The sequence below is a fragment of the Budorcas taxicolor genome, chromosome 8 (assembly GCF_023091745.1).
Source record: "Budorcas taxicolor isolate Tak-1 chromosome 8, Takin1.1, whole genome shotgun sequence".
NCBI classification, from domain to species: domain Eukaryota; kingdom Metazoa; phylum Chordata; class Mammalia; order Artiodactyla; family Bovidae; genus Budorcas; species Budorcas taxicolor.
The window spans coordinates 40,687,917-40,705,152 of NC_068917.1; the positions used below are offsets into that span (position 1 = coordinate 40,687,917).

Here is a 17,236-nt window from a genome sequence, read left to right on the forward strand (position 1 = left end):
GACGGCTTTCCCGAGCAACCGAGGTGATCAAAAAACAGACAACCAACCTTTCCCTCAGCTCCTTCCAGTTTTTTGTTTTTTGTTTTTTCCTCCTAGACTCGAATGAGCCAGCCCCGGGAATTTGAATTCACAGGGAAATATGAAAGCCAGACGATATAACTGAGCCCTGCAGCCAGACACCAAACATTACCAAAGATATGGGTCCAGGTGACCGAAGGTGTTAGAATCCCTCTGGAACAGTCACTGGGTCGCAGGGAGCGGAATCAAAGACTTTCTCAACCCTTCCCAAGACCGCGGGGAGCGGGGAGCGGGGGGGGGGGGGGGGGGGGGGCGGGGGGGGGAGGGTGTGGCTTCTCTGGGGAGGCAGACCAATCAGAGCCACTCAGACCAAGCCGGTGTCTCCTGCGCACGGGTGTGGGTCTTGAGCAGCAATGAGGATCACCTGGGAGCCAATCACAGGCCAGCAGTCTCACCTGATGAGGCAGAGCGAGCGGCCAGGCCCCAGATCCGCAGTGCACGAGTCAGGGTATCTGCCGAGCAGCCTGGCGGTGTGATCCGGCCTCTAAATAGCCGAAAATAAACGTCAGGTACTTGGGGCCACTAAAACACTGAGAAAGAACCTGGAGAAAACCTCTGGAGTTGCCTGCTCAGAAACCCAGAGGTCCATTTCTTAGGAACAAAAACCTGATGGACTTAGTTTGCTTCAGGAGTTTCTCATTCATTCTGCCAAAAATAGATCCCAGGGCAGCGGAGAGGAAAGCCTGAAATAATGATCCTGGCTACTCAGAGAACTGACCATCAGATGATAATAGAAACCTGTTAAGAAAGATGCTAATTAAATGCGTCTGCACTAAAATGATTACATGGCTATTATCTACCCACTCAGAGAAAGTGAGAACCACAAAGTCGGACTCATGGAGAGCAGCAGGCTTCATTGTCTTGCGTAAGAAATAGCTTTTGTTTGGCTCAGTGCTCCGTCAAAAATACTAAGTGTTAATGTATCCCTTATAATCTATCTGGCTAGCTAACTAACCATCACACAGCATGTGAAAGAATAAAAGCAGGTTGGTAGTGACAAGTTAATAGTAGAGGCAAGAAATAAAATGGAGAAACATACTTTGATTGATGGTAGGGAACTATTAGGAGCTGCTATAGATGGACTCTGCCTGCTTTTATATAGTGGCCAATCAAGGCAAAATAGATCTAGTAATTTAAAACTTTAATATGTCTCCTCAATTAAAAATTTTAAAGGGCAGTGGATATACTGCATTCTGACTGAACAATAAAAATTCAATTACAACCGACTCTCAAATATCTACAAGTAGATCCACCATAACAAGTCTTAATTTCAGCTTCTCCTTGGCCTGATTATCTGCTCTCCCAGCCCAATGCTCCTTGCTACCAAAATCTCTACTTTGCCTCTTTCTTACACCTGTTATGAAAGGGATGTCTTTTGAGTAGGAGCATTTAAAATCAAACATCTCCTTTACCTGCGTAACCAATCTTAGAAGATCTAGAGGTATCTACTTAGGCTGCTTTCTTACTACAGTCTGAAAATAATAATGTCATCCATCCCCAAACTGTAAGGGAAAATTAGGAAGTCTCAGAGAGGCAAAATGGAAAACAAGCATGGCTCTCCAAACCTTCCTGTTAACCATTATAGTGGAGATTTTTAGGCTCAACTAAATCTAATAACTGCTTCCTAGATGGTGCAGTGGTAAAGAATCTGCCTACCAATGCAGGAGACGCATGAGACATGGGTTAGATCCCTGAATCTGAAGATCCCCTGGAGAGGGAAATGGCAACCCACTCCAGTGTTCTTGCCTGGAGAATTCCATGGACAGAAGAGCCTGGTGGGCTATAGTTCATGGAGTCACAAGGAGTCGAATATAACTGAACAACTGCATACACATGAGCAAATCTAACTGGAGCCTTCATGATCTGTTTAGTAGCTGCAGAGCAGAGTCGGGATCCTTATAAACAAATCTTCATGCTAGCAAGACTCTCTCTCTCTCTCTCTCTCTCTCTCTCTCTCTCTCTCACATACACACACACACAGGAAGTACATACAAGCCTAATGATTGCAAAACATTAGCAACACTCAAAAATGCCCATAAAGAGAGGACTGGCTAAAGTATGGCACATCCAGCAATGGGTTGTTCAAAGCTCTAAAGAAAGAAAAACAAATGGCAAAGCTCCCTCTATACTAATATGAAATGATCTCCAAATCATATTGCCAAGTTTTTTAAGCAAGATGGAAAATGATATATGTGCTATAAAACCAACCATGTAAACGTTGCAGCTACACACACACACACACACACACACACTTACTTACATATGCATAAAGTATCTCTCCAGAGGTGTGTAAGGACCTCAAATCTTGGTTGCCTCTAAGGTAAGGAACTGAGTGGGTAGGACAGGAATGAATTCACTTTTGTTACACGATTTCAAATGATTCAAATTTTGAACATGTGAACATATTACTTATTCAAATACAAATAATAAATTACATAGTTAACCCCACTAATCTCTGCTCCCATCTGTTCCACCCCTTGTTTCCTATCAATGTAGTCACTCTATGCTTTCTGTGTGTGCACACACACTGACCCCCTGGAGTGTTCTTCTGTAATCTCCATTTCTGTCTTGTCTTTGTGCATCAGGACTCGCTTCCCATGAAAGAGATGCCTTTATTAACATTTTTCTCTACCTCTAGGTTTCAGACCCAACAATTTAATACCAAATTATCTAGCTGTGCTTTTATCTGCCTCCACCGGTAGGCCTGGAAATATATTAATATCAATTCATCAGCAGAGCAGTATTTTTGTTATTGACTTTCAAGGTATAACCTACACTTGGTTATAGGTTATAGGTTACTCAGTTATGTCTGACTCTTTTGTGACCCCATGAACTGTAGCCCACCAGGCTCCTCTGTCCATGGGATTTTTCAGGCAAGAACACTAGAGTGGGTTGCCATTTCCTCCTCCAGGGGATCTTCCTGATCCAGGGATCTAACCTGCATCTCCTACACTGAAGGCAGATTCTTTACCTCTGAGCCACCTGGGAAGCCCCCATAAATGATAAACTCCCTATAAAATACAGTTGCTTCTTCCCCAGAGCATGACTTCAGACCCTATATTAACCCTGTGGAGGTGCAAACTGGGGATTTCCTGCTTGGATTCTCACAGCCCACTCCAAAGCTCGTGGGCTTACCCAGTGCACAGGGACATTGTCTTGACCAGACCCCAGTCAAGCAGAGAACTGTAGAGTTTGGCAGTCCACTACTGCTATAGCCTCCTACAGCTGCAAGATGTCGCAGAGGAGGACCAGTTCTACCAGCTGTCTCAGTGCTTTGTGTGCTGTGGGGAGGCCTGGTGCTCCCAGTCTCTATTCATTTATTCAGTCCTGTTCCCCTGTTTAGGTCACCCTTCCAGAGGACTCCTGAATCTTTGCCACATGCTGCATTGGCTCTGCTCACCATCTCAAACTTCCTTTGGAGGAACTGTCTTTAATCCACTGGTGTCTTCTGCCAGTGGACCAACCAATCAGTTTCCTTAATACCAATCTCAGAAGCAGGGGTTGAAGTCTCAGCGCCCTCTGGCCTGAAGGCTTTGGATTCAGGCTGACTCTCCAAAGGAAGCCACAAAAGGTCCTTCTGCCCTTCTTGAGCAAGGAGTATGTACTCACCTTCAGTTTGCATAACTAAGAAGCACCATGGAAATGACCCTTCCCTGCACAAAATCAGATCCAAGGTGATGTGCTGCCCCTACCCTTAAATGTAGCAGAGACTGGCATAAGCCTTACATCTCACTCAACCCAAACTAGGAAGTTCATTTAACCTCTGCTTAAACAGACATACTTTTTCAAAAACAAATGTAGTTTAGAATGTCTAATGATGTTACAGCCTATGACTTTATCACAGAAAGTCACTGACAGTATTGAGTCAGACTTTCCATTTCACAATTATAAAGAATATGAAGGCTGTGCCAGCATACTAGGATGATCTTCATAACATGTGATTTGAATCATTTAAGTGTCAGGTGGTAGACTAGAGATAGCTTGGGCTTTGGCATCAGATGGATGTGTTTGAAAAGTGTCTCTTCACCTCACTAACTACAACCTCAAGCTTCTTAATCCACTTGAGCTCCAGTTTTCTTAGCTGTAAAATGGGGATTGTTCTGAGGATGAAATGATTCAAAGCATGTGGACTGCCTACTAGCACATCACAGGCACTCACATTAGTTCTTTTCCCCTGAAAACCTACAGCAACAAAGCCAACATAATAATCCCTAAATTGGATTATAATGAAGTGATTTTATCCATTTAAAGTACCTATGCCGTTTAAGCACAGTTTTAGAGCTACAGGAGATTCAGGGAGATGACTGCTGGTTGGCTGAACCAACAGTCCCTCCCAACCACCTTCTGCCTTGCCACTTTCCCCCAGTAAACCTTCAAAAGTTAAATATGCACTTTACCAGCCTTTGTTGCAATGGAGAGTGGTCAGGGTATGGCTCTGGCCAAGGAGACAGTAAGTCAAAAGTCTACTAGCAGGTTTCTGAGAGATAAAAAGGACGGAAATAGCTCCTGCCTACTTCCCCTTCTTTCTGCCCTTAGTGGTGACTTGATGACTGGAGGGACAGTAGGCCTCTTGCAACCATGAGATAACAACATGAGGAAAAGACCAAGAAAACTGCAACAAAATTTGCTCTAATATAATTAGTGAACCCTAGCCGCTGCTTTCCTCTGGGTGTATTGTTCTATGAAATAATTCAACCCCTATTTGTTTCAGCCTTTTAGCAAACTTTTCTGCTACTGGTAGCTAAACACAGTTGTAAATGTTACAGATGTTGCCCTCAAGGAAACCATATTCTAGTAGCAGAGATAAGATACGTTTTCAAATTTCTAAAATACAAAGTGGGAGTTATAACTATGATTTTCAGAGTGCAATAAATTATATAGAAGTCACAGCCATGTTTATCCAAATAGTTTAAGGAATGTTGGTAGAAGTATTGTATATTTAAGTGTAGTACTTTATCCCATAGTCAGCATTCTAAAACACAAATACATTACTGCATATAGCTGAACTCTTCAAGAGCTACAAATGAAAGACATATTGCCTGGAAAATATCCAATTTTACATACACTTATCTCTAGCAGATATATGAAAACCATAAAGCAAAAGGATTTAGAAGCATTGTAGAGAATCTGACAATGCCCAAGGTTATAAAAAGTCAAATTTCCTAATTTACTGCACAACATGCATTTGGTTTGCTATTTTCCCAAGTATTTCATTGTTAAACATTGCATAGATATGACAAAGTTTCATATTTGCCTAATACTACAGATAGAGCAAATACACAAAATTGAAGAGACTGTAGGTATCTTCACTTTACTGAATTTTCCCAATGTTCTTATGTTAGGTTTAAGTGAAAAGTTGAGAGCATATAGCATATTTTGCATACACTGTATCAGCAGAGAGCCAAGAGTATTTTCATGATTCTGTTTTGTAGTATGTGTACTATTAACAAAGTACCTGAAATATAGGCATAGCTTTTAGGATAATTTACTACATAACTCTTAGGACAATGGAAAACACTAATACCAGCCTCATGTTTAAAGACATTTCAATTAAATTTGCATCCAAAATTGGCATTGCCTTACCATCAGAGACCCCACTAGGCCCAGCAGTGACTAAGCTGGGAAGGCTGTGTATTATAAAGAAAGGAAAGTTGCTGCTGCTGCTGCTGCCAAGTCGCTTCAGTCGTGTCCGACTCTGTGCAACCCCATAGACGGCAGCCCACCAGGCTCCTCTGTCCCTGGGATTCTCCAGGCAAGAATACTGGAGTGGGTTGCCATTTCCTTCTCCAATGCAGGCATGCATGCTGAGTTGCTTCAGTTGTGTCCGACTCTGTGCAACCCTATGGACAGTGAGTTATCTTCAAAAGAAGTTCTAGTCCTGGCTCAGGAAATTGCTAGCTGTGCAACTTCAGGGGTGTTGCTAACCTCTCTGAGCACCAGTTTTTTTCATTGGTAAACTGCTGAGAGTAACACTTCTTTCACAGGGTCATTAGAAAGGTCGAATAGGAGAAAAGGTGGTGATTATGCCTTTTAAACTATAAAGCACTCCACAGATGGAGGATATAAAATCTTCCAGTTCCACTAGTGAATTAGGGCAATTGTGAGAAGTGTGCTAAGTTTTGTGTGCTTTTGCTTAATCTAAAAATTAGAAAAATAGAATAGTCTTTTCCAGGAAAATTCAAGGAAATTTCTTAAAACATAGTACGAGGTAGGAAATCTCTATACTTTTTATTTATACATTTATCCAACTAACACTTTTTTAGAATTTTTTTATGTGAACCATTTTTAAAGTCTTTATTGAATTTGCTACAATATTGTTTCTGTTTTATGGTTTGGTTTTCAGTCATGTGGGATCTTAGCTCCCCAACCAGGGATTGAACCTGTACCCCGTACATTAGAAGGTGAAGTTTTAACCACTGGACTGCCAGGGATGTCTCTCAACTAACATTTATTGGTAGCTCAGACGGTAAAGAATCCATCTGCAATGCAGGAGACTGGGTTCAATCCCTGGGTCAGGAAGATCCCCTGGAGAAGAGAATGGCTACCTACTCCAGTATTCTTGCCTGGAGAATTCCATGAACAGAGGAGTCTGGTGGGCTGTACAGTCCATGGGATCACAAACAGTCAGACACGACTGAGAGACTAACACTTTCACTTTCATGGTAACACTATATAGAGCCCAAGGATAAGCATGATATATTTTCATGTTTACCTGAAAAAGTAAACATGATATACTTTCCTGACCTCCAGAAGCCCAAAGATCTCATAGGTGTTATAACCATATAAACATGTAATTATAATACATGGTAAGGCAAATTAATAATCTAAAGTATTCAATCATGATCTTCAAAAGGAAGTCAAAGGGGCACCTTGAATCTCTTAGTAGCAAACTGAAAGATCAGGGTGGGAATGAGGGAGGAGGAAAAGTTGCCAGATAAAGGCAAATGTCCCCAGTGTTACAGTTTGCTTGGAACCTACCCTTCAAGCCAGAGTTCTCCAGAAGTTAATTTCAAGAACTTCTTGGGAGCTTCTCAAATGAGGGTGTGGTCTTGGTTGGCTGACCTGCTAATGGCAATAAAATCTCTTTAAATGAGACCATACATGATGAATTGCATTAAAATTCTTTTCCCAGTTTTTTGATGGTGATAATTCAGTGGTTCCTTTGACCTGAAGTCAAAGTCTTCCCAATCATGAGCTGAAATCTTTCTCCTCAATACAGCCACATCCAGCTTCCTGGAAAAGAGCTACCTGTCATCATTGTCAAACTAGCAATACTACAAAATTTTTGCAGAAGTCAAAGCCCACTGCATTTACTCAGTAAACACTTCTTGAGGGTTAGACACCAGGCATTAGGCACACATTAGGCTATAAACATGGGGCACCAGAAGTATTATAAGGGATATAGAATTGGGATCTCTTAGAAGTTCAGGGAAGAATTTAGGGAGGGGGTAAGTATTGAAATACAAGTGGGTTTTTACTAGATGGACAAAGGGGAAGGATATTTTGGGTACCAGTATACACAAAAGCACAAAGGTGTGGAATAAACCTGGTGTGTTCCATGAACAACACTCATTTTTCCATAGCTTGAGTATCAGGCTAAGAGGATATGCCAGGTGACAGCTGACATCAAGACAAACTTTAGCTAATGAAGCCCTCAGATCCCAGGCTAAGGAGTTTGGACTCAGTGGGGATCCATTGAAGGTTTTTAATCTGGGCTTAAGATGAGATAACTATTAAGGAGGGTGTCAGGCCTTGGCTTCCCTGGTGGCTCAATGATAAAGAATCCACCTGCAATGCAGGAGCTACAGGAGATGCAGGTTCGATCCCTGGGTCGGGAAGCTTCCCTGAGGAGAGTGTGGCAACCCATTTCAGTATTCTTGCCTGGAGAATCACATGGACAGAGGAGCCTGGCAGGCTACAGACCCTGGGGTCACAAAGAGTCGGACATGATTGAAATGAGTTGACACGCATGCGCATGGGCCTTGGGCCACAGAAAGGATGCTAACCGCTCACTTCGACAGGACAGGAGAGCATTTCCAAGCTACTCATCATGTTCATTGTATTTAACACCTAAGACTCAAGAGACTGTATCAAAAAATCAAAATTGAGATATGCAGTTGATTAGGTACCCAAGTGCTAAAGAGATGGCTTTTGAAGTGCTTACGTGCCCCAGAAACAGGCAAAGGTAAAGCATCTTCCTGCTGTTCCCTAATCCAGGAACTTCTTGTGGTAACTGACAAGCATCCAACACAATCAATCAAAAGTCCAGTGAAAAAGGCTCTGCCCCTGAGATTATACTGACAACTCAGTCATCTCTAATATCTCTGAGAACACCAGAAACTGTGCCTAGTAGTTTTTATGTTATCAGCTTCTCTGTAAGAAAAGAACCATTTGCAAAAAAACAGATTTCAGTAATGAAACATTCCTTCCTCTCAAGGAGAATCTTTTACCGAAGCTCTCTAAAAGGAAAGTCCCTCTTAATCCAGCACCAAAAGTTTCAGTGCAAATAGAGGGTAGGGTGCCAGTTTAGGCTAAGACTTGGTATGACACAGTCTTCCACTAAGTGGCTTGCAAGAACTCCACTGAAGTGGCTAATGTTGAATCAGACAGCAGTGTGCTGCTCTGTGGTGTCTGGTGGCCTCTAGTGGAGGCTCAGGTCTCCTCCCCACTCCCCAATGCCCCCCTCCCCCAACCCCCTGCAAACTCAGCTCACCTCCAAGGAGAAGAGCTGGTCAGGTTTAAGAGCATTTTGTCAGCAGTTGTACCAATAGGTGGGGCTCTTTTATTCTGTCAATAAGTGAGGAGACACAACACTCAAGAGTATGTAATACTTTGTACAGCAGGTATGAATTGTTTTAGGCCGCAAATTGAGATGAACAAATAAATATACTGTTCTTTAGTTTTATAGTTCTATCTCAAATCCCACTTCTTCGTGGTAAGAGAAACTTCATTTTAGGATAAGCTCAGGCAAAGCAGGATTTTCTTTCTATATACAGATATTTGTGTTCATGTCCCACTGAGTTGTGCAGAGCTGCTTTGGTCAGGAGGAGGCATCCCACTCTCAACCACCATCACCTCTCCACCAGGTCCTTCCCTGGGATGAAGGTGTGCATGCCCCAGTCCTGGTCACCCGCGTCTCTCTGCTCTGGCATTCCTGGGGGTGTCATAGATCCCTAGGTGAGCACCACATTCAGTGGTCCTCACATTCACCGGTCCTCTCTGATAGGTGAGAAGCCTTCTCTAAGGTGGTAGAGGGCAGATGGGGTGCTGTGGGGTGTTTTTGCATGTTGCCTTTGGGCCGTGGAGGATTGGTGGGGCCACCTTAGATTCTCTTTGATGAGAGACATGCCATGTGCCAAGGTGAATGGGACAAAAAAACTGAGAAGCTTAATATCTTCCTGGGCTTCACCTGTGAAGCAAGATACTGGTCCATTCTATGCTAGAGGCCTGAAGCTGGGGCCTCAGTCACCACCCAGAATTCAACTACCCAGTTGCTCGTGCCCAGAAATCTTCCTCTGGTCCAGATAGGGGGATCAAGCTGGCTTGTCTCACCAGCCTCTTACTTCTGATTCACACAGACCCCAAAGCTTTCCCTCACCTCTATCTCTCAAGACTCTTATTGCTTTCATGAGTTTCAAAAAACCAAGTACTGCTTCTTTGTTCTTTGAGGTTCTCATCTCTTGGAGTGCTAAAGCAAGGTCTATCACTGACTGAATGGGAAAGAACCAAGATCACAGGAATTCACTGAGGGAGAAACACAGCAGTTGCTGTGTCCCATTATTACACGGTCAATATTCAACTTCCCAGGTGGCGCCAGTGGTAAAGAACTCACCTGCCAATGCAGGAGACTTAAGAGACATGGGTTCAATCACTGGGTCAGGAAGATCCTGACCCTGGAGGAGGAAATGGCAACCCACTCTAGTATTCTTGACTGGTGAATCCCATGGACAGAGGAGCCTGGCAGGCTACAGTCCATAGGGTTGCACAGAGTCAGACACAACTGAAGCAACTCAGCACTCAATATGACACTGTCTGCTGCATTGGTTTCATCATGAAGCTGAAGAAGTGGGGTGCTTTGAGCCTGCTTCCTTCCAGGATAGGGCCTGTTCCAGCCTCGTTCCCTCTGTTTCTGTGTGTGTGTGTCTCACTGTGTCTCTCTCTGTCTTGCTGTCTCTCTCACTCCCTCCTAGTGTAGTCCACAAGCTCAGGATTCTTCTGAGGAGATGCATACCTACCACTTTGTATGCTTCCTATCAGACAGGTGAGGTATGAAGGTGTGAACAGCTGGCCTGAAAATGCCTCTGGTGGAAGGTCAATGAGTCAATTCAGCTCTGGTCTTCAGATGAAAAGAAAACCTTCTGTTATTCTCTTCTCTTTTATCTAACCTGGGCCAAAGGCAGTCTCCATGTGGTCCACCCTAGATCACTAGAAATCTGCAATTAGATTTAAGCCACAGAAGTTAGTTCGTACTGAGGACATGAGGGAAGTCTCTGTGCAGAAGTCGACATTTGACCTTGGTCTTGAGGGATGGGAAGGATCAGGTGAGGGAGGGAATTCCAGGGGGAGGAATCAAGGAACACATGTAGGGAACAAGGGAAAGGAGTAAGTTAAAGATGACCCCAAGTTTCTATTCCTGGGGTAGCAGGCAGATGGTGAAGCTCTGAACACAACTGAGGGTTCTCAATTAGCCTTCATTTTTGGCAGCCATGTGTTATATTTTTTGAACATATCTTGCCTTCTTAAAAACAGAGATCACCTTTTATTCATTCATTTACTCATGTATCTACCTTGCAACCTTAACGAAAACCAATACACACTGTAATTCCTGAAAATATGCCATGAAAGATAACCTCTATCCTTTTCACTGACTTCTCTCCATTTAGCAGAATATTGCTCAAATTTCATATTGCTCTATTTTCCTCAAAAAAAATTTTTAAGAGAAATTGATTAGAGAAAATCAATGTTGTTTCTTCACTACTTAAACTATAAACTGGATGAAATTAATGTATCTTAAATCACTGAGCGACTGAACTGAACTGAACTGAAATCATGGGTATTTGACAATTTAACCTTCAAGATATTATTGCAAACCCTCCAAACATTCTTTTTCAGGGCCCTTGGACTCATTTGCTATTTACCTTGTCAACAAGGTAGTTTTTCCTAACATGAAAAAAGGAACTTCACCTGTTGTAAATAGATCCTAATAAATTATTCGCCTCCACCTGGAAATATAGAAATCTCTAACTGCCAAAGCACGTCCTGATTCTATTTTTTGATAGTCACAAGACATACAAGAGAGAAGCAAATAAAAATGCCCTTTAGTTTTGCTGAAACACTACACTACTCTCAGTTTTTCTCATCATACCAGAAAATTCCATCTGGTTTAGTTGACTGCAGGACAGCTCAGCATGTTGGATTGATCCACGGCCCCTTCAGAAATCCTCTCTTTCCATCTTCCACTCCCACCACCACCACCCCCATCCCCAATAGAATAAATGCTCATTACTTGAGAGATAGGGGCTAGTTTCTTGCAGGAAACACAGCCCTGTTTTATTCCCCTGATCCTGCCTCTCTATTGCACATGGCATCAATCAAATCAAATATGAGTACCAAGAACTAGTGCATATTCTGTGCAGTGTAATTACAGAGACTGTAGTTGAAGAGCACAGTGATTTCTGGAGACTTTTGAATTCCTAGCCCACGGACAGCTGAAGAAACTATTTGCAAGCATGCACCTGACTCTGTTTGTTTACTTGAGAGTATCTGAAAAACTCTTGGCATCTTCAGACAGTATTTTAAAAAAATCACCTTCCTCAACACAGAATATTTGCCTGCATGGAGGTTTAAAACCCAACCCTCAATCTTCTTCTGCAAGGTTTCTTTGTCTTCGCTCATTCTCACTCAATCTTTTCTTTTCTGAGAATTAGAGAGAAATACCACACAAGTCTCATCATCTTTAAAGCCAGATGACACAATTCCTCTCAGAAATTCTCCATGGTTTTTTGGTTTGCATTAACCCATTTATCTCAAACTGAGAGTGAACTGTTTTCCCTTGAATATCTTGAAACCAGTCTTGCCCATTCCTATTCCAGAGTCAGTGATGCCTATGGCTTCACTTCAAGCTCAGGGAAGACCAGAGGGGTCAGAGGCATCAGCTCCCAGGCCAGCTATGTTTCCTTAGCATTTTTATCACCTCTGGATTCAGCTTAGACCAACAGCCATTTTAGAGCTGTAGGAGATCTGAGCACCATGGAACTCTAAACTGTGAGGTTCCACCCACTTTGAGGAATTCTCTCAGACCCAGAAAGCTCAGGCAGAAGAGGGGTGTTGGGCAGATGGCGCCCCTGCACTGAATCAGTTCTCACGCAGTCTCATTTGACCCCAGGAGAAGGCAATGGCACCCCACTCCAGAACTCTTGCCTGGAAAATCCCATGGACGGAGAAGCCTGTTGGGCTGCAGTCCATGGGGTCGCTTAGAGTCGGACACAACTGAGCAACGAAATGGCAACCCACTCCAGTGTTCTTGCCTGGAGAATCCCAGGGATGAGGAAGCCTGGTGGGCTGCTGTCTATGGGGTTGCACAGAGTTGGACGCGACTGAAGTGACTTAGCAGCAGCAGCAGCAACTGTGATTTCAGGCTTCCCTAGTACTCAGACAGTAAAGCATCCACCTGCAATGCAGGAGACCTGGGTTTGATCCCTGGGTAAGGAAGATCCCCTGGAGAAGGAAATGGCAACCCACTCCAGTATTCTTGCCAGGAGAATCCCACGGGCAGAGGAGCCTGGTGGGCTAAAGTCCATGGGGTCACAAAGAGTCGGACACGACTAAGCGACTAACACACTGTGATTTCTGGCTACCTCAATCCCAAATGCGTTTCTTCCATTTCCTCTGCAGCCTACCATCTCTAGCTTCACATGCTAGTTGTCCTGCCTTACTGGCCCTCTACTTTTCTGCTCCATTTCCTAGATTCCACTCAGCATTTTGCTATGGATTCATCCTCTTGGGGGACACCTAACCTGCCAGTGAGCCCATTTTGGTTCATTCATCCTTAATCTAAGGGAGCCCAGCTTTAAGATCTGGTTTTTTGAAAATCTAACCCCTTTGATGCATAAATGGGAAAACTGAGGCCTAAGGTCACATTGATTACCAAGTAAGATGTGAACCCAGCATCCTGGCTCCAAGTGTGGACTCACACATTTGTGGGCTCATTCTTCTTCATGCATTTTAGATAGAATAAATCAATAAAATCACCATTTCATCTTAGTTTGATCTCAATTACTGGTAATCACAGTCATCTCCCCAGCCTCTAAACTCAGGGCTTTTTTTTTTTTAATAACATTAACAAGGTCAGAGTGTACCCTTCTCTTTCCCTACCAAGTTGCCTAGAACTCAGATCTGATAGCTAGGACACCCTGAGGATGGGAACCCCACCCCAGAAACAGCAGAGTGATCACCTGGAGGGAGTCTGATCCCTTCAAGGCATTCCCTGCCTCCAGACTTCTTTCATGGAAGAGGAAAAATTAAAAGGACATATTTTTCTGTTTTTACACTAAATGCAACAGACGCAGTCCCAGCTAGCACACGGCCCACACACTGAAGGACGGAGCAGCAGAGAGATCAAAGGCACCTAGGTCATGGATGCTGTTATGAAGCTGCCATCTACCCTGGTCTTAACTTTACTTCTGAGAAAAATAAAACTTTACATTATTTAGGGTTTCATGGAGGAGGTGGGGATTGAGCTGGAGTTTCCATAGGAGGAGAAGCTCCTCCACTTGGACTGTACCTGAGCAACTGGGAATTCTCCTTTCCTTCTGGAGGGTTGGGCTGTCACAGTCAAGGCAGTGTGGTTCACCTCCCTTTCTGCTCCCACAGGGGGGCCAATTGCTTGAGCTGCCATCCAACACCAGTTTCCTCAAAGACCTCTGAAAATGCCCCCCACTCTCAAGCCCTAAGCCCGAGTTTGATCCAGTGGTTTTTCTGGTGCTCTGTGTGAGAAAGGATAGGGGAGGACCCATGGGGAAAGCACAAATCCTGGGTTTAGCCTAGTCATTTACTGGAACCATTAAAGCAAAACACAAACACAATTCAGGCCTTCATTCTCCCAACTTCTAACCCAGCGCTGGGCCTTTCCAGTGTTTACTGTTCAGGCATCTGTGAGTATCTTTGTGAAACTAGTTAAAACCTTTTATGAGACCCTAAACGTCTAGTTACACTAAACTCCCCCCACATGAATTAGGACTTGAGTCAACAAAAGGCAGACTCCTCGAGGAGGGAGGGCAATTGTGCTGTGTTAAATGGTGCATGTAACAGGGCCAGCCCACAAATTTTTTCCTTCCCATCCCTGGGCAAGCAGGCAGCCCCAAAGCCCATATAATGGACTCTTTATGTGGTACTTGGTTAGAAAAACGTATTGACAAAGAATCACAGACGAATCATAGCCGTGACCTTTAGTGCTCAAACAAGATTTTCCCTGGGAGTGATTTAATTACCCAGGCAGCGTGCTGGCTGCACACACGAGCAGCCTTTCTGCTTTTCCAAAGGCCACGATGGCCAGGCCAGTCTGGTTTGCCTTTCCTCTGAATGTTCAGGCAAGCACGGCTCCTATAACGAGGCTCCACTGTGCCATACAAGGATAAACGGAGCATGGCATCCAGCTGGACTCAGCAAGCTTGAAAGCTTGCTTCCTGAGCACGTGCTGCCCAAGCTGAACTTGGATCTGACAGATGCCTCTGGCCTAGACTCGATATTCAGACGGCTGGCAGTGATGATCTTGCCAGGCCTTGTGTGCCTGCAGCAACAGGGCTGGACTCTGATAGCCAGGCATAAAAGCCAGGACCTGGGGCTACAGTATGAGGCCAAATATGTTTGTGTTCACCCTTGTCAATCCCTTAGTGCCCCTCCCCACTTCTCAGTCCCTTAGGCCTTTCTTTCACCTAAGGTCTCTCGGTCCCTTTATTTCTCTGAGCTCAAGGAAAACAAACCAGAAACAAAAGGCCACATACTGTAGGATTCTATTTACATGAGATATCCAGAGCAGGCAAATCCACAGCAACAGAAAGCAGGGTATTGTTGGCCAGGGGCTGGAGGGGAGAAAGAAGTGATGCTTCACCAGCACAGGGCTTCCATTTGAAGTGATGAAAAAGCTCTGGAACTAGATAATGGCGATGGTCGCCCATCACTGTGAAGGTACTGAATGCCGCAGAATGGTGCACTTTAAGAAGGGGGTTAGAATGTAACTTATGTGATGCATATTTTCCCACAATTTTTTAATGCGACCAAAGAATTGTACTGAAGGAAGGGGAAAGATGGCTATCCACAATCCCAAGGCCCCAGAAGACAGAACTAGGACTAGTTTCCTGGAGGCAGATTTCAGCTCATCATATAAGTCGTAGGGGCGGGGTTGGGGGGGGGGGGGGCAGTACCATTGAGAACAGGCCTACAGTGAGCCAGGCACCCCTCAGTCCTCATTTCCTTAGAGCCCACAACACAATGGGGCATTTTATTAGCCTTATTTTATGGCTGAGGGAAGATTCCAGAGGAACTTCTGGGTGCAAGCTTCATGTTCTAACTTACAAAGTCATGTAAATTGTACATGTTCACTCTATCATCATATATGTGATTTGTCCTTAAATATGAAAGTCAGTTTTTGTCCAAATCTTCTAGTGACAGTTTCCTTCTGGGAAGATGGTCCTGGTTTATGCTAGAGCTCCCATCCCTTTTCACATGCCTCACGGCTCTGAGTACTACAGTTTGAGAAGCTGGCACCAAACTGGTTGCTTTTCAAAAGGAAAAGAGGGGAGCAGGAGGAGGGAAGAAGGGTTCTCTAACTAGAGTGTTCATACATGGGAAGGGATGCTGCAAGAACCCACACACGGGAGAGGATGAGGTTGGATCTCAACGACTAACTCTATTTAGTCACAGGCCTATTTTAAGAATCTAATGGAAGCTGAACAGTATGAAAAGGCAAAATGATAGGATACCAAGAGGAACTCCCCAGGTCTTTAGGTGCCCAATATGCTACTGGAGATCAGTGTAGAAATAATTCCAGAAAGAATGAAGGGATGGAGCCAAAGCAAAAACAATACCCAGCTGTGGATGTGACTGGTGACAGAAGTAAGAGCCGATACTGTAAAGAGCAAGATTGCATAGGAACCTGGAATGTCAGGTCCATGAATCAAGGCAAATTGGAAGTGGTCAAACAAGAGATGGCAAGGGTGAACGTGGACATTCTAGGAATCAGTGAACTAAAATGGACTGGAATGGGTGAATTTAACTCAGATGACCATTATATCTATTACTGCGGGCAGGAATCCCTCAGAAGAAATGGAGTAGCCATCATGGTCAACAAAACAGTCTGAAATGCAGTACTTGGATGCAATCTCAAAAAGACAGAATGATCTCTGTTTGTCTCCAAGGCAAACCATTAAATATCACAGTTATCCAAGTCTATGCCCCAACCAGTAACCCTGAAGAAGCTGAAGTTGAACGGTTCTATGAAGACCTACAAGACCTTTTAGAACTAACATCCAAAAAAGATGTCCTTTTCATTATAGGGGACTGGAATGCAAAAGTAGGAAGTCAGGAAACACCTGGAGTAACAGGCAAATTTGGCCTTGGAATGCGGAATGAAGCAGGGCAAAGACTAATAGAGTTTTGCCAAGAAAATGCACTGGTCATAGCAAACACCCTCTTCCAACAACACAAGAGAAGACTCTACACATGGACATCACCAGATGGCCAACACCAAAACCAGATTGATTATATTCTTTGCAGCCAAAGACGGAGAAGCTCTATACAGTCAACAAAAACAAGACCGGGAGCTGACTGTGGCTCAGATCATGAACTCCTTATTGCCAAATTCAGACTCAAATTGAAGAAAATAGGGAAAACCTTTAGACCATTCAGGTATGACCTAAATCAAATTCCTTATGATTATACAGTGTAAGTGAGACATAGATTTAAGGGCCTAGATCTGATAGACAGAGTGCCTGATGAACTATGGAATGAGGTTTGTGACATTGTACAGGAGACAGGGATCAAGACCATCCCCATGGAAAAGAAATGCAAAAAAGCAAAATGGCTGTCTGGGGAGGCCTTACAAATAGCTGTGAAAAGAAGAGAAGTGAAAAGCAAAGGAGAAAAGGAAAGATATAAGCAT

At 43.8% G+C, this 17,236-nt stretch overlaps 1 protein-coding gene across 1 annotated transcript in view; it reads right to left on the bottom strand.

Moving 5' to 3' along the window:
* Window positions 1–453: 453 nt before the first annotated feature.
* LOC128052047 (cyclic AMP-dependent transcription factor ATF-6 alpha-like) overlaps window positions 454–17,236 on the bottom strand; it is a 136,023-nt gene continuing 119,240 nt past the window's right edge. Inside the window, 1 exon segment of the mRNA XM_052644517.1 lies at window positions 454–560. Coding sequence (XP_052500477.1) covers window positions 454–560 — 107 coding nt within the window.